This window comes from Sapajus apella, unplaced genomic scaffold, assembly GCF_009761245.1.
Source record: "Sapajus apella isolate SASKATOON/1434 unplaced genomic scaffold, GSC_monkey_1.0 scaffold11, whole genome shotgun sequence".
NCBI lineage: Eukaryota > Metazoa > Chordata > Mammalia > Primates > Cebidae > Sapajus > Sapajus apella.
In genome coordinates this window covers 6,672,866-6,689,397 of record NW_022436951.1, presented here as the reverse complement: position 1 = coordinate 6,689,397, position 16,532 = coordinate 6,672,866, and the positions used below count along the sequence as shown (strand labels likewise).

Below are 16,532 nucleotides of genomic sequence, written 5' to 3'. Positions count from 1 at the left end.
TGTTGTTTCTTCATTACACCCCCTACACCTCAGGGTTGAGCAAGTCTTTCATAGAAATAAGGGGTTGTGGGACTGAAGGGTATGTGGGGGAATCCTTGTTAAGTTTGGCTGTGTTTTGCTTTTTCCAGTTTTGCCCACCTAGCTAAAAAACCAAAAACACACAAAACTAGCATGGTCTCAAGTTTGTTTTTTATGGTTTGTGAAAAGAGGAAGGAGAACTCATCTGGGATGGCACAATCTGTTTGTAGTTCCCCAAAAAGAAAGCATGGGGTATTGCTACTTAAAACAAGCCACAAAAGCAATCATGAGGTGAGCACCCCCTAACTCCCTGAAAAAAATGTACACACACACAAACAAGTGTGAATACCAGGTCCTCAGTGCACATTTCTACTGCAAGTATAATTTGATTATCTATGCTTAAAGAGAAGAGCAATTTTTGAAGTCAAAAGTTTGATTATGATTAGGATTACTTTGGATTTTCTTGAATCTGAGTGGAGTGTTCTGAAAAATAAATATATCAAGTAAGATGAATTACCTACACTGCAAAGATGAAATGCATAGAAAACGCTCCAACAAGGCCCTCTTCCCAGAGAATATCAGGAAGCATGAGAGGTGATAAAGTTACAGAAGTGGGAAACCGGGTTTCCAACTGAGAAATAATTGGAAACAGTGGTAGGTGAGGGTGATTGTAGCAGGTTTGCTGGTTTGGCCCAGTTTTCACCCTTTCCTGGCCTTGAAGTACATCTAACTGCTATCCATGTCATTGAAGACTGGAGACCTTGGGCTCAGTAATTATATCTTTTAATGTGGGGCTGGAATGCAGCTGCAGCCTTGCTGGATTTAGCAGAGGCAAGTGGAGAAAAGACCCCTGGATTTTTCCTTCCGCTCTCCGAAAACAGATCAGGCAGCAGTGTCATCAAGAATTCAGGAAACAGATGGCTAATGTTTTGAGAATTAAATATGGCAAGGAAAATTAGATTAAGCATATCACAGCCTGGATGCCTGTTACTAGAGTAGCTGTTAAAGACAAACTTCTGCCCCGTTTGCTAGGACAGCAGCCCATATCAGGCCCTGGCACCCCCACCCAGGGCCCCTAGGATTAGTGTCATCCTGTGGTCAGTGGAGTAGAGCACTGGGTACTTGGCTGCTAGCTGAGGCTCTGCGTTTTCTAGGCCCTTGCTGCTTCCATTTGGTGGTGAACCCGTTGATATCTTTCAGCATCTTTGTTTTATTTCCTCTCTCCTCTTCCACTCACTCTCTAGCCCTGATTGATTTCTTTTGCCATAGCAAGTTGGGTTTAATTCTCACCTTTTCAAAATTTGTACTCACAACAGAGGAGAGCACAGAATATTAGAACCTGCTAGGATGGAAAGGGCATGATTTGAAGTCAGATCTGAGTTTGAATTCCCTCTCTGTGACTTACTGATTGTGTGACCTTGTCTCTTTTGTCATAGTTTCATGTTCTCTTGAAGCCCAGCCCCCATCTCCCAGAGACTACTGGTATACTGATAGAGGACATTCCCTTCTGCTCTGGGTTTTTGTCTTCAGCCCCATCCCCTCCATATGCCAACAGTGCTGTGCACGTAGTTGTCAATTGGTTAACAGGGGTTGACCAGTCGCACTAATAGAGAATTAGCACATTCACCATTTGCATTAAAGGGGACAATAAATACATTTAGCAAATATTTATAGATTCCTGTTAATGTGCCAGGCATTGTATTAGATAAGGGATGTGTAAATCTGGGCATGGGGTCTGTGGTGGTATCCTGGGTGGGAATGCTTCTTTGAGCAGATGCTATTTAAGCTGAAATCTGGAGGAGTTGGGAATGCAAAGATGGAAGTTGCAACACAAAGTCCTCCAAACTCTGGAGTCCCACGTGCAGCTCTTCATTGGTTAGGTCTGCTGACCTCTGCATTCATTATTATGCCAAATTTTCCTCTAGCATTTAATTACCCAGCTACTATTGCTCTTTTATTTGTTCCTGATTTCTCTTGTCTTCCTAATAAAATAGAAAGCACCAAGTTTTTAAATTAATTTCTCCTGTACTTCATAGCAAGCTTTTCTAATTTCCTTTCCCCAGCTCCCCAGCCAGAATTTCTGTTGGTGCCCTATCTATAACTACTTGAGGCCCACCATTCCCATACATGCCAAAGCTCTTGCCTACACATAGATGAGATTCCATGCCTTAGAGCTTTCTCTGGGCAGGAATGCTGGGGAGTACCCAAATAGCGAGTGACAGCACTTGAACCCCCAATCAGTGACTGACAGAAGCTTTGAACCCCAATTGCCTACAGTGATAACCTGCTTATTAGCCTACTCCAGGTTGGCTTTCCTCCCTTCCACCTTCTATCCTCTCCTCTTTCTAGTGCTTCCTGGCATCATTTCCAAATAAACTGCTTGAAGTCAGATCTTCAGAATCTGCTTCTGGGAGACCCAATCTTAAATAGAGGGCAGATATGGGGTTTGGTAAGTCATACCATGCAGACCTTGTCCAAACCCTATTCAGACCTTGAATGTCTGCTCATGAGTGAAAACTCAGAGCAGCATAGGAAAGAACATTGCATGAAGAAAATATGCAGACTTAAGTGAGAAAGGAGAGGAACATAGAAAAGAAAGTTTTACTCCCTACTGCATTATTTAATCTTTTCTTGTACCTCATTTACTCTTCACTGAACAATTTTGTAAGATAAATCTGTCAATTTCCTTTCCTACAGGTAAAGAAACTGAGACCAGAAAGATTAAGTGACGTGCCCAAGTCACAGGCTTGGGGCAAGTCAAAGCTGTGCTGCTTTCTCAGTCCAGTAGTTCTCAAACATGTTGAGGAGGCCAAGCTCATGGTGTCAGTGTGATTTTTACAGATCATAGTAAAATCTCAACATATTAGATTCAAAATAGCTAAGTATGTTATTTAAGTATAGTTAAGCTCACTCCTCCATAGAGGCCACTTCCTCCAGGAAGGCTTCCTTAACCCCTGCAGCATTCCCATATGCTGCACCACACCCTGAATCCTGCTGTAGCCCATCAGGATAGTTTATTGAAATTTCATGTTTAATTGTTTGTCTATATCTCTCAAACTCTGAGTAGAATAAGGGTCAGGATTGTACCTTTCTTACTGTTGTGTCCCAAAACCTAGAACAGACCTCAGTGTATAGTACATATTTAATAAATATGTGAGTGGATAACTATACCTACAGCTAAATATAGTTATACTCAATTACTAGATTCCGATCTAGATATGTAAGAGGCAACAGAGGTCTGAGAGAGTTGAATTAATGGGAGAAAAACTGAGAAAAGCCTGTCATTCAACTTTGTTTTCAATTTGGCGAGCAGGGCAAGAACCTGGTTTGAGAATCTTTGTCCCCTGCCCATGTTGACTTTGGAGGAACTTTGTGGCAGTCATGGAACAGCTGCCACATTGAGGAGCCTCCTCACAACCTCCAGCTGCCTCCCCAGGTCGGCAGGGGTTGTCTGCCTTCAGCTTTCTACACTTAGCTTTCAGGGTTTCAGTCAGTCCGTTAATTTTGATCCCTGAAGGGTAGGGAGTGGGGGGATGGGGTGCGCAAGGAGAACAGGCATTAATTGAGCAATTGTGTATCTCCTATTCATTCTTCAAGAGAGACCACTTCTTGCAGGAAAGCTTCCCTAACTCCTGCACCATTCCCATAAACTGCACAGCATCCTGAATCCTACTGTGGCCCATCAGGATAGTTTATTGAAATTTCCTGTTTATTCATTTGACTATAACTCTCAAACTCTGAGCAGAATAAGGGTCAGCATTTGTACCTTATTTATCATTTTGTCCCTAAAACCTAGAATAGACCTCCATGTATAGTACGTATTTTATAAATATGGGAGTAGATGAATGCATCAACTTTATGCTAGTTCCTGGAAATAACAAATTGTGAAAAAAAAAAATAATGGGTTTTTGTTCTCAAGAGCCCTGGGAGTCTAGAGAGATGAGTAAGTAAATAATGAAATTGTGGTACGTAAGTGACCTGTCCTTGCTGATGTCGTGGGAGGCCTTCTGTAGGAACTGGGGCTTCAATTTGATTTTAAATGAATAGCAGTTGGAGGAGAGAACAGCATGTGCAGAGGCATTGAGATATGACACAGAATGACTCATTCTAAGAATTACAGGTAGCTTCAAACAGCTGGAGCACATTTCTAGATAACAAACCTAGAAAAACAAGTTGGGACCTGGCTGAAAGCTTTTAACTTTGTACTAAGCATTGTGGACTTTAGCCTAAATATCTGAGGTATACCACCGAAGGATTCTAATTCAAAGAAAGACATGGTGGTTTAGAAAGTCTGCCCAGGGCAGCAGGTATTTGTCATACTCCCTGGTGCTTTTCTGCCTTTTGTCCTCAAACCCGCCTACACAGGGCCTGGTACAATTGACATGCTCAGTAAATACTGGCACCTTTAAATGGGAGTGGAAGGAGAGAATATCACCAGAATTGGTGTAGAAGATCCATCAGAGATGGAAAAGTAGGAAGGTAGTCATTGAACTCATCTGACCATTTTTCAGGATCCTTCATTGTGCATTTATTTCCTTCTTGGCAGTTGTCATATTGTCCTGACCTTGTGGGATTATTCTATATATTCACATGTAAGAGTTTCATACTTGTTTAATAGTTATTTAGAGATTGCTTTTATGAAAAATAAAACTGATCTTCCTATATCCACCTTTCTCCTGTTCTAAACACAGCAGCCAGAGTGATCCTTTTTGAGCTTACATGAGAGCCTGTTGTCCCTGTGTTCAGAATCTTCTGTCTCCTCAACAAGTTCAGAGTCAAAGCCAAAGGCTTTTTCATGACATAGGAAGCCTGCATGACTTGGCTGCTCTCTGATTTCTTTTCTACCACTCTCCTTGCTCACTCTGGTCCTCTACACTGGCCTCCTTGCTATTCCTCAAAACACATATGCTGTTCCTTGCATCCAGAACATACCCCAGATACACACAGGGCTCACTCCCTCACTTTGTTCAACCCTTTGCTTAGTGATTGTTATCTCAGTCCTTCCTTGACCATTGTGTTCAAACTTAATAACATCTGCCCTAACTCTCTGCTCTCTCCTTTGCCCTGTTTAATTTTTCTGCACAGCACAAATCAATTTTACTATATCATATGATGCACTTACTTTTTGATGTGTGATGGTCTGTTCTCCATCACTGGAATGAAGCTCCATGAAGGTAGTGTTTCAGATCTGATTTACTGCTTTTTCCCAACACCTAAAATGATACCTGGCACCATAGTAGGAGCTCAGTAAATACTTGTTGAATTAAGAAATGAGAGCACCCTTTTGTATTGCTTTTTGAGGTAAATTGCTCTCTGTAAACCGGAAAGAAAGAGTATTAGTCTGTTCTCATGCTGCTAATAGAGACACACCCAAGACTGGGTAATTCATAAAGGAATGAGGTTTAATTGAATCCCAGTTCAGACTGACTAGGGAAGCCTCAGGAAACTTACAAGCATGGTGGAAGGGGAAGCAAACATGTCCTTCTTCACATGGTGGCATCAAGAAGCGCAGTGAAGTGGGTAAGGAAGCCCCTTATAAAACCATCTGGTCTTGTGAGAATTCACTCACTTACCACTAGAACAGCATCAAATCACAGGGGTGGTTATCACCAGATAACCGTCCTGTGATTTGATTACCTCCCATGGGTCCCTCCCACAACACATGGGGATTATGGGAGCTATAGTCCAAGATGAAATTTGGGTGGGGACACAGCCAAACCATATCAGAAAGGGAAGAAGATTTATTTGCCTTTTAAATAAGGTCACTACTGAGTCCACATCAGAGGGAAACAAGGCCTTCCTTTGCACCCAGGAGCACCACAATATCTTAGACATCATTGAATGACACTTGAGAGGGTGGGTCTTGCTCTGCACCACTGTACATGTCCCAGCCTCTGATTGGCCGGCTAGAACTGAAGGGAAGAAGAATAGGAAAAGTCTTCTTGGTCTTCTCTTTTCATTTGCTGAGAGTGTTAAACAGAAAGATAATTGTGGTGATGAGTAATTTAATTTGTACTAAATTCCCCATTTAAGCTAAATGTTGTAGATTATGTGATTGAAACGACTCAGTAGACTTGATAGTGTGAAAGAATGGTGATGGCAAACATGTTTTCCCTCGTCAAAGGTGTTTCATGGGACTCCCTTCCGGATGAGCTGCTTTTGGGGATCTTTTCCTGTCTGTGCCTCCCTGAGCTGCTAAAGGTCTCTGGTGTTTGTAAGAGGTGGTATCGCCTAGCGTAAGTATTTTTCACCCCTTTGGCATATGTAGGGGAGGAAGAGGAGAGGAAGGTTATTTATTCATTTTGGTCTCATGAAACTAAAAACCAAGAAAAATAGAGCAGCACAAAGCAAACTAGGGGACACCAGGCGGAAGGGAATCTAATAAAGATCCTACAAAGCCAATGGTAATTATTTAAAAGTTTAACAAGGCTCCTATCTTCATATTTTTATTAATATTTTTGTTAATATCTTCATATTTTTATTAATAAGTATCCCCATTTCACAGTGGAAGAGGAATTTCCTGGGAGGTGTAAACTTACCAATGCTTGGAAACCTCTTTGCCCTGTATTCAGTGCAGCATGTGTTTATTGGATGCTGACCCTGGGCCAGGCAGTGTGCTCTAGGGGCAGAGGGAGCTACAGAGGTGTATGCAGACAGCAGTTCCTCACGCCGGTGGGCTGAGCAGTGAGCACAACGAGGAGAGAGAACACAGGCTTGGTGTTAGATCCGAGTGCACACCTAGCTTTTGCTGCTTACCTTCTGTACGACCTAAGCGAGTTACTTGACACTGCTGAGCCTTAGTCTCCCCATATGTAAATGGAGATAATGGTTATGAAGATGAAACCACTGGTTATGAGGATGAAATGTGAAGATGCTAGTGCAATACCTGACCCATAGACATGTTCAGCACAGAGTAGCCATTGGTGCAGTTTTGCTGGGTTTTTTGGCAACACCTTTCAGGTGTTGAAGGTGAGCTGCCCGTGGAAAGACTTGGTGACCTGGAAGGCAATCACAGGCCTGGAGCAAGAAAAAGGCTTTGTTTTTCAACTGGAACTTTTTATTATCTTCATGCCCTCTCATCCCTATTCTACTCTCTGGTCATTCTTTGCTTTGTGTTTAAAGGCCATCGTCTGGCTTCTTTCTCCACATACCTAGAATTCCCTTTGTGAGATAGCAGGAGACTCTTGCCTTCAAGGTTGTGCTGGTATTTACAGGTGTGGGTTTTTGCTTGGAAGAGCTACAGAGAGGTTTGCACACCTGGAATACTAGTGCAAGTGGCAGGCAAGTTTCACTTACCCTCACTGCACTCAAGGAACCCCACTTTCTGTTTCTGCCAGCTGTGCATATGTCCTCTTCTTGCAGCACCTATTAATCCCATTTTAAAATTTTATTGTGTGTGTGTGTGTGTATATATATATATATATATATATATATGCGCAAGTGAAATGGCTACTGTAATCAAGTACATTAACGTATTCATGATCTCACATAGTTACCCCTTTTTTGTGGCAAAAGAACCTGAAATTTACTCTTTTAGCAAAAATTCTGACTACAATACAGTATTATTGACTGTAATCCTCCTGTTGTACACTACATCTTGGGATGTGTTCATCCTGCATATCTGTGGCTTTGTATTCTTTGACCTACATCTCCCCTAGAATCCGTTAAATTTCATCTCAGTTGCATAAAAGTAATAACTGACATTTATTAAGCACTTGCTATGTGACAGTTGCAGTGTTTGCAGTTTAATCCTTGTCACTTAAGTGACGGTGTTTGGTCATCTCCGTTTCAGAGATGAGGAAACTGCGGGGTCAGGAATAGTAGGTTGAGACATAAGTGGAAAGACAAGAATCTAAAGTCTGTCTAATTCCAGTCTTAACCATCACACCATAGCTAGTGTTGCTTGGCTTAGGGTTCAGGTAGCTCCCAAATTCATTTTTCTGTGAGGTGTTCATCTTCCTGAAAAATGTATGTTATTTAGGAAGAAAATGAATGTTCCAAAACTTTTCCTAGGTTGTTATTGAATGCTGGTTAAGCTACAGTTTGCCTGCTTGCAAGAGGAGACATCAAGCATGAGATTCAAGACAACCAGAGCAGTGCTGATCTGGTGCCGAGCAGTGCTGACCTTGGAGGCCAAAATGGATTTCTGTCTAGTCAAGAAAGATACAAAAGTGTGCTACTCTCTTAAGGATATCTTATCTACAGTCCACCTTTTTAATGATAGAGGTCAAATCACACACTGACAATTTCTCTATGATGAAATTATTTCATAACTCTGGCCAGCAGTCCCCTTATTTCAAGCACTATTAAAAAAGAAGATTCTAGAACACTTAAGCATTTAAAAAGTTCCTTCATGTGCTTGTATTTTACATTTTCTTTTTTAAAATTGAATTCAATATATTAAAACTCTCTTACTTTGCTATTCAGTACAGTTTTTGAATGTCCTTTTTGTTTTAGAAACACCATCTTTTATACAATCTTTTATAAAAATATAACAAAAAGTTATATTTTTCCTTTCTGTTTTCACATTAGTTCACACACACATATACTCGTGTGTGTTTTAAGCTTAAAAGATATTATAAGGCACAGCTGAACTATGGCTGTTCCTACTGGCTATCATGACCTTATTTCACAATAAAATAATGCTAACTTTCCTTCCTTTAGCAATATTTTTATGTTACTACAGTAATTGTGGTAATTGCTTAACAAAAGTGGCTAATAGGATCCTCTAAGAAGTTTTGAATCTACTTGCTTAGTAATATAATAATTAATTGATTTGAGCAATCATTTTTAAATTTGTCAGCTTGAATGCTGGAATATTATTCTCTGGTTCTAGATCACGGCAGTGCTAATGTTCACATTGAACCATCTAAATTGGAAGTATATAGAAAGAGAAAGATGGAAGCTTATCCTTGGTGAGATCGAGAAAAATTTTCTAGTGCCTTAAAAATATCATAACTAATTGTATAGTCAACTTAAAAACAAAGGTCCTTTCAGTATGTGCTTGAAGGGGATTTAACAGCAGTGCTCTCCTTGTTAGTAATGTTGTTGAGGGTCTCCAGCATTTAGTGTGACTGACTGGCCAAATTAAGCACTTCCTCTTTTCTAGGTTTGACGAGTCTCTATGGCAAACCTTAGACCTCACAGGTAAAAATCTGCACCCAGATGTTACTGGTCGGTTGCTGTCTCAAGGGGTGATTGCCTTCCGCTGCCCACGATCATTTATGGACCAACCATTAGCTGAACATTTCAGGTAAAGATGAAAAATCCCTGGAAAAGATGATTTCTAAATTTTGAGGTAGAAACAGATCAAAACTTTTTTTCTTTATTCAGCCTTATAGCCTATGATAGGTTATCTTTGCAGTGTGGGATATTAATTGCATATTTTGCTTTTGGGCCTTTGTGCTGAAACATAGCATAGATTTCAATGACACTGTTCCCATTTCACTCAAGGTTACTGTTAGTCTTTTCCTAGGGTGAAAGAAGCACAATTATCTTCTCAAGTCCTCAGCTGATGGGGGCTGTGAGTCCCACAAGGCAGGCACAAGTAAAACACTGGCAGATGCAAGGCTGCCCAGTTATGTTCCCACCACCCATTTCTGATTTAAAAAAAAAAAAAAAAAAAGGAGTCTTTTCATATTTGTAGTTTGGGGTTTATGATTTTGTCAGGGAGAAACTTGGAACCTGAAAAAAATTGCCCTCTTTTTGTTCATTTTATAGAATATTTTGAAAAAATATTTTCTGTCACTGATAATGTTATAATACTAAGGTTACTGCTATCACATACTTGAGTAGAATAACTAGGTACTGAAAGAAGAACAAACTGAAGACCGCAGAGCTAAAGATAAAACATGTCTCTTGACTTCAATAATTTTTCCTTTCTTTTCGTAGTCAGAATCACATCTCCCGCTGCTTTTTAATCCCGTTCTCCTGTGGCTGTTCCTTCTGTCTCCTTCACACATGTGATTTCCTTTTACTCCAGGATTGGTTCCTGGCTGCTGCCTTCTTCAAATCCAAATGCTGTCCTTGGACAAGCTGTGTCCTATACACCCACATTTATGCCCAGGACTCTCAGTTCCTCATCTATAGCTTGGCCCTCTTTCAAACTCCCAAATTCCTAATTACCTAAAAACTTCTGTACCTGAATTTCTTACAAGTACTTCAATATTAACATAGCTAAAATTAAATTTGGCCTCCCTTCCCTCCCCTTCTCCAAGACGGAGTCTCGCTCTGTCACCCAGGTTGGAGTGCGGTGGCGCAATCTTGGCTGTCTGCAACCTTCCCCTACTGGGCTCAAGCAGTTCTCCTGTTTCAGCCTCTCTAATAGCTGGGACTATGGGTGTCCTCCACCACGCCTGGCTACTTTTTTGTATCTTTAGTAGAGATGGGGTTTCACCATGCTGGCCAGGCTGGTCTCAAACTCCTGACCTCGTGACCGGCCCACCTCCGCCTCCCAAAGTACTGGGATTACAAGCATGAGCCACTGTGCCTGGCCTGGCCTCCCTTTAAAACTTGCCCTTCCACTGTCTTCCCTGTTCCACTGCTGCTCACCCACTCACCCTTGCCAGAAACCAGGAGCCATTATAGTCTTAATCTCCTTGTCACCCACATCCAGCTCCTTGTTGTGATTCCCACTCATTGTTTTCTAAGTGGGACTATATTGGCAGCAACATCTGTACTTGGCAAAAATCCTCTTGAATTTTAAGATGAACGAGGGTGGGAATACACTAGTAGCAATTTGTTTTATGACCAAAGCTATAGTTAATGCTTGAAGTGTGTATTTCGGGTCTTGTTGGTGATTGGCTGCTCATTTGGGGAGAAGGAGGGGTCTGATTCGATCTGAATGTACCTGGGAGAGCCACCTATGGAGCCCCTTTTTTCTCCCCGTGTTTAGCCCTTTTCGTGTGCAGCACATGGACCTGTCGAACTCGGTTATTGAAGTGTCCACCCTCCAGGGCATTCTGTCTCAGTGTTCCAAGTTGCAGAATCTAAGCCTGGAAGGCCTGCGGCTGTCGGATCCCATTGTCAAGTGAGTGGCAGCCAGAGTGTCACAAAGGCAGTTGTTTTTATGTGTATGAATTTTTTCCCTGTATCTAACTAGGGTGCCCTTCTAGCCATATCCAGGTGGATACATAAAGTATCTAGTGCAGTGCTCAAGCTTCTGCAGAACTTTTCAGGACTCGTTGAAGCAACAAAAGCTTGAATGCTAACTATATGCCAGACCCTGTGCTAGGTTCTAGATACAAGGGTGAACAATGCATGTGTATTATTTGGGAAGAAAATGAATGTTCCAAAACGTTTTCCAGGTTGTCAGTGAATGCTGATTAAGCTATAGTTTACCTTCGTGCAAGAGGAAACATTGAGCAAGACATGTCTGTTTCCTTTTGCACGAAGGTAAACTATTTATGAGCAAGACAGATAATTACTATGCAGTGTGTTTATTAAATGTTTCAGCGAATATGTGGCAACACATGGGTGGCATTCTTAGAGGAAGTGACTCTTAAGCTGAGTATTGAAGATATCTAGGTAGGAGATCTCCAGGTAATAAGACAAAGGAACCAGCCTAGGTAAAGATTTCTGTGTGATTCTAAACTCTTAAGTAGTTGGAAGTTGCTGGTGCACAGGACTCAGGAAGGGGAGTGACAGGAGGTAAGGAGAGTCAGGGACCAGATTGTAATGGGCCTCTACATCTTACTGTAAGAAGAATGGACTCTTCCATCAAGAGGGAGGCATGGGCCACTTGTGGTGGCTGACACCTGCCAGCACTTTGGGAGACTGAGGTGGGCAGATCACCTGAGATTGGGAGTTCGAGGCCAGCCTGGCCCACGTGGTAAAACCCCATCTCTACTAATAGTACAAAAATTAGCTGGGCGTACTGGCAGATGCCTGTAATCCCAGCTACTCAGGAGGCTGTGGCAGGAGAATCGCTTGAACCCAGGAGGCAGAGGTTACAGTGAGCTGAGACCATGCCATTGGATTCCAGCCTGGGTGACAAGAGCAAAATTCGGCTTCAAAAAAAAAAAAGAGGGAAGCATGGTGGAGAGAGTGGTTCTGAGAATGAAAGGAACATGTCAAGTGTTGAAATTTAGGAAATTAACCTGCCAGGCACCATGAAGGGTCCATCGAGGATAAAAGAAACTAGAGTAGTTAAGGATACTACTGTGTTCATTCAGGTGGGAAAAGATGAAGTCTAATATAAAACAGATAGCAATAATAGCAGCTAATGTTTTGGGGCATGTATTATGTGCCAGACAGTGAATTTTGTAAATGTGTTCTCATTTAATTCTGACAGTAACCCCATAGAGTATAATCTTATTTGTTTCCTTTTTATAGATGTGGAAACTAAGACACAGGGAGACTGAATAACTTTTCCAGGGTCACACTGTTAGTACGTGGCTGAACCAAGATATGAACATAGTGATATAATATTCCAGAATTCTTGTTCTTAATCACTAAGTTTTACAGGACATTTGGGGATGTTGTAGAGAAGATAGCAAATTTGAGAGATGTGTAGTCAAAAGAACCTGGTGATTTTACAAGTAGAAGTTTGTCTGCAAGCTAATTCTGAATGAAATGGATATATGTTTATTCCATTGTCTTTTTAACTGAAAAAGTACACTGATTGATATACTTGTGTATTTGCTTTGTAGTAAGTCTTTTATTACATTATCATTTAATCTTCTTAATAACTCTACCAAGAAGGTTTGATGATATCATTTCACAGATGAGTAAACTAAGATAAGTTATCCTGTTTGATGTCTCAGAAATAGTGAGATAATTTAAATAATAAATGTATATTTAAAATAATATACATTTTCAACTCACCCTAACTCAAAGAGCTGTGAGCTTAACTCTACTTGCCTGCTTTCATGTAAATGTTGATGAATAAATAGTATCTTATGGGTCTTTTTCTTCTGATGTTTTTCTTTTTTTCCAGTAATCTCGCGCAAAACTCAAATTTAGTTCGACTCAACCTTTGTGGGTGTTCTGGATTCTCTGAATTTGCCCTCCAGACTTTGCTAAGTGGCTGTTCCAGGTACGAAAGATATGAGACTTGATTATAGACTCTTATATCAAATTATCCCTCACACCTATATAAAATTGGATGAACTTTGTGAGCTTTTTGCAACTTTCCAGGCTCTTGATTTTGTGAATGCAAAATATTTTGCCCTCCAAACTTCCTGTTCAAACTCAGGAGCCAAGTCAATTCAGTTTGCAAGTGATACTAGTATAGTGATCTCTTTTTTGTTTATTTGTAACTGTTAAAATAAGGGAAATACAGTAGTGTCTATCAACTGTATGGTTGTAAGAAATCTGCTCACATTTAACTATGCAGTCAGGTTTTTTCTCCTGTGGTATTTGTAGACCTAACATAAAATTTTTGATGAAATTTGGTGTGTTATAAATATACACCATAAATAAATTTGGGCAGTTCTATTAACAATATCTCTTATAATAATGTCAGCACATAAAGGATACAGAGTTACAAACATTGCTAAGTGAGGGGAATATATGGTTTTTGGAATACACAGTACTATGCATATGGGTGTTTTTAAAAGATATCTCTTGGTCTCCGTGGTACAGCATTTGTATCTGTGCCTTGTTAATGGTCCATTTAAAATAGATTGCCTCCGGATATGAATGTTATCAGTGAGATCAAATGTATAGCCCTATATTTAGTCAGCAGTGCCAGGAAATGGGGAGTGGGGATTAATGGTTGTATGTTGTCTCTGAAACACTCATTTTTGCTCAGTTAGCAGAGGCACAGTAAGATGAAGTGGCTTTTTGCAATGTCAGCATCTCTTTATTAAGAATCCTTGGTGCTTTCCATCAATTGTTTAAAACATCCTGAGTTGTTGATCATCTGTGTTGTATAGTTGGTAGTTTGAGAAAGCAAACATAAAAGACTAGTATTTCTACCTGCAGTACTGGAATAAGGTTTGAGCCATCAGGAAGAGAGTGCTTCCCTCCATTTCCAGAAGGAGGCAGCATTCACCAAGGCCTTTTGCTCTGACCCTCTGGCAACTTTCAAGGGTAAACAGGGTATACTCAGGTGACAAAAGGTAGCTGCGTTTAACGAAATGGGTGTTCTGTGTGTGAAATAAGGAATCAATGGCTTTGCATTTTCTTTCTTTGTGATTTAAGACAAACTCATTCCCATGTGATGTTTTCATATTTTCTTTGTTACCCCTCTTTTGGGCAGACTGGATGAGCTGAACCTCTCCTGGTGCTTTGATTTCACTGAGAAGCATGTGCAGGTGGCAGTTGCGCATGTGTCAGAGACCATCACCCAGCTGAATCTTAGTGGCTACCGAAAGAATCTCCAGAAATCAGGTTAGAGCTTCCAAGCCTGGACCACTGAGGCCTTCACAGCATAATAGATTAGATTCATTGAGCTTCTCCTAATTGTTCCTCCACATATGTTTTCTGATTTAATCCAGTGCCTGTGTCATTCCCCTCTTTCGGATGGGGTAGCTGCAGATCTGACGATTAGGTAAAGGTAAACAGCTAGTGAACTAGAGCCAAGGTCTGAATTCAGGATCTAACAGTAGAAACCTTTATTTTTAAAAACAATGTATTTTTAAGCAGAAAATCTTTTAATCAACTAAATGATTAGGTAAATCCCAACATAAAAATGCATAAATGTAGCATTTGATTAGTATGAAGTAGTGTTTCTTCATTAGGGGCTATTTTGTTTGTACGGGGACATTTGTGAATGTCTGGAGACAGTTTTTATTGTCACAGCTGTGGGAGTGCTGCTGGTCTTTCATGGGTGGAAGCAGGAATGCTGCCAGATGGTGTATAGGATAGGAGAATAGTACGCACAATAATCTGGTCCAAACATCAGTGCCAAGGTTGAAAAACTCTGTTATAAACCCTGTTAATAAGTTCATATTTATGACTTTTACTTTGTATTCAGTCCAAGAGGGCAATGAAGCTTGTTAGATGAAGACAGGCATTAGAAGTCAGGCTGGCAGGTAATAGTCTTTACAAACCTTAATATTCAGTTATGCTTTAGTTTATTTGTATGTTAATGAGAAAATCCTGATTTGTAAAGGCAAGTGCTTGCAAATGGCAAGTTTTTTAAATGGCTTCATCGTCTCGGGCCAACATTCAGTCTGTGGGCTATACAAAACCTGGCTAAATCAGCCACCCACGTCACCATATCTTGATGTTAGTACTAGCTTATTTGAGTGTGTTTTGTTTATTATAGTTTTTATTATTCTGAAAAAGATTTGAAGCAAACATCTGCAGAATATATCTTAAAATTTAAGTAGTGTAAAACTACTTCTCCAGGACAGACATCCTCTGGTAAGAGATGTAAAGCTATAAAAAATAATTGCTAGACTCTCATGAGTGGGTAGAGATTTGAGTCTTTCGCCTGTGCAAGGACTCACATTTGGGCTACTGCCATTCCAACACTTGCATTTTCAGACAACGTGAACACTTTCTTTAGTTAGCCATAAAAGTAGGAATCATGTCTTTATTTTTTACCAATCTCCCCACCCAGTATTTATAAGTACTATTTTAAACCGGATCATAGTGTTATGTAGTCTTTTTCAAAAGTATGTAAAATATGGAAAAACACAAAGGGAAGCAAATCACCAATAATGAACATCTTGCTAGGCTTTTTGCTGTATAAAAAGGGTTTTATTTAAATGGAACATAATACATGAAATACTTTTTAATATGCTTTTCCCCGCCCCCTCCATAACCCCATTTTCAGCAGTTACATTATGTCATCATCAGTGGCTATGTGATAGTCCATCAAATAGATATGGAATAATTTATATTAAATCAATATAACAATTTATGCAGTTGATCACCTTCTAATGAACATTCAGAATCTTCCCAGTTTTTCTCTCCTATAAACCATTTTATGAGTGACAGAGAAAAATCTTTGGATGCGTTTCTAAGGATGGATTCTTAAAAATGGAATTGCTGAGTCCAGCATTAGGTACTAATCCTGGACTATCCTCAAGTTTTGGATAGCTTTTGTCAAATTTTCCTCCAAGAAGTTTAAACTCCCACCCACGAGCCATCCTCTTGGTGTGAAATCCCATCCTTCTTGGCTCTTCTCTGTTCATCTGCAGGTGAAGGGAAGACAGTGCCTTGTTTATATTTCTTGCCCACATCTGGATCTTTCACTACTTTACTGAAAGATTTTCTGACATGAACTGAGGCTCTGGGTGAAAGGTTGAGAAACTGCTGTAGGCAAAGTGCTGTTGGTTTTGTCCAAGTTTGGCTTAAAACCTTTCCCTTTGTTTCTCCAAGAAAGAGAACAGAGAGCCTGTTTACCGAGTTTTTGGCAGAAATAGTAGGTATTACAATTCTGGGGCCGGGCGCGGTGGCTCACGCCTGTAATCCCAGCACTTTGGGAGGCCGAGGTGGGTGGATCACGAGGTCAAGAGATCGAGACCATCCTTGTCAACATAGTGAAACCCCGTCTCTACTAAAAATACAAAAAATCAGCTGGGCATGGTGGCGCATGCCTGTAATCCCAGCTACTCAGA

The 16,532-nt window shown here is 40.5% G+C and overlaps 1 protein-coding gene across 4 annotated transcripts in view; it reads left to right on the top strand.

Annotated features, from left to right (window-relative positions):
* Positions 1-16,532, top strand: part of SKP2 (S-phase kinase associated protein 2) — a 34,717-nt gene that overhangs the window by 5,444 nt on the left and 12,741 nt on the right. For all 4 annotated transcript variants that reach the window (XR_004269308.1, XM_032278954.1, XM_032278956.1 and 1 more), the window contains 5 exons: positions 6,143-6,254; positions 9,128-9,271; positions 10,913-11,047; positions 12,956-13,054; positions 14,222-14,352. Coding sequence is in view for 3 of the 4 variants with exons in the window: in XM_032278954.1 (XP_032134845.1) it covers positions 6,143-6,254; positions 9,128-9,271; positions 10,913-11,047; positions 12,956-13,054; positions 14,222-14,352 (621 nt within the window). In the remaining variant the exon portion in view is untranslated. The remainder of the gene's footprint in view (positions 1-6,142; positions 6,255-9,127; positions 9,272-10,912; positions 11,048-12,955; positions 13,055-14,221; positions 14,353-16,532) is intronic.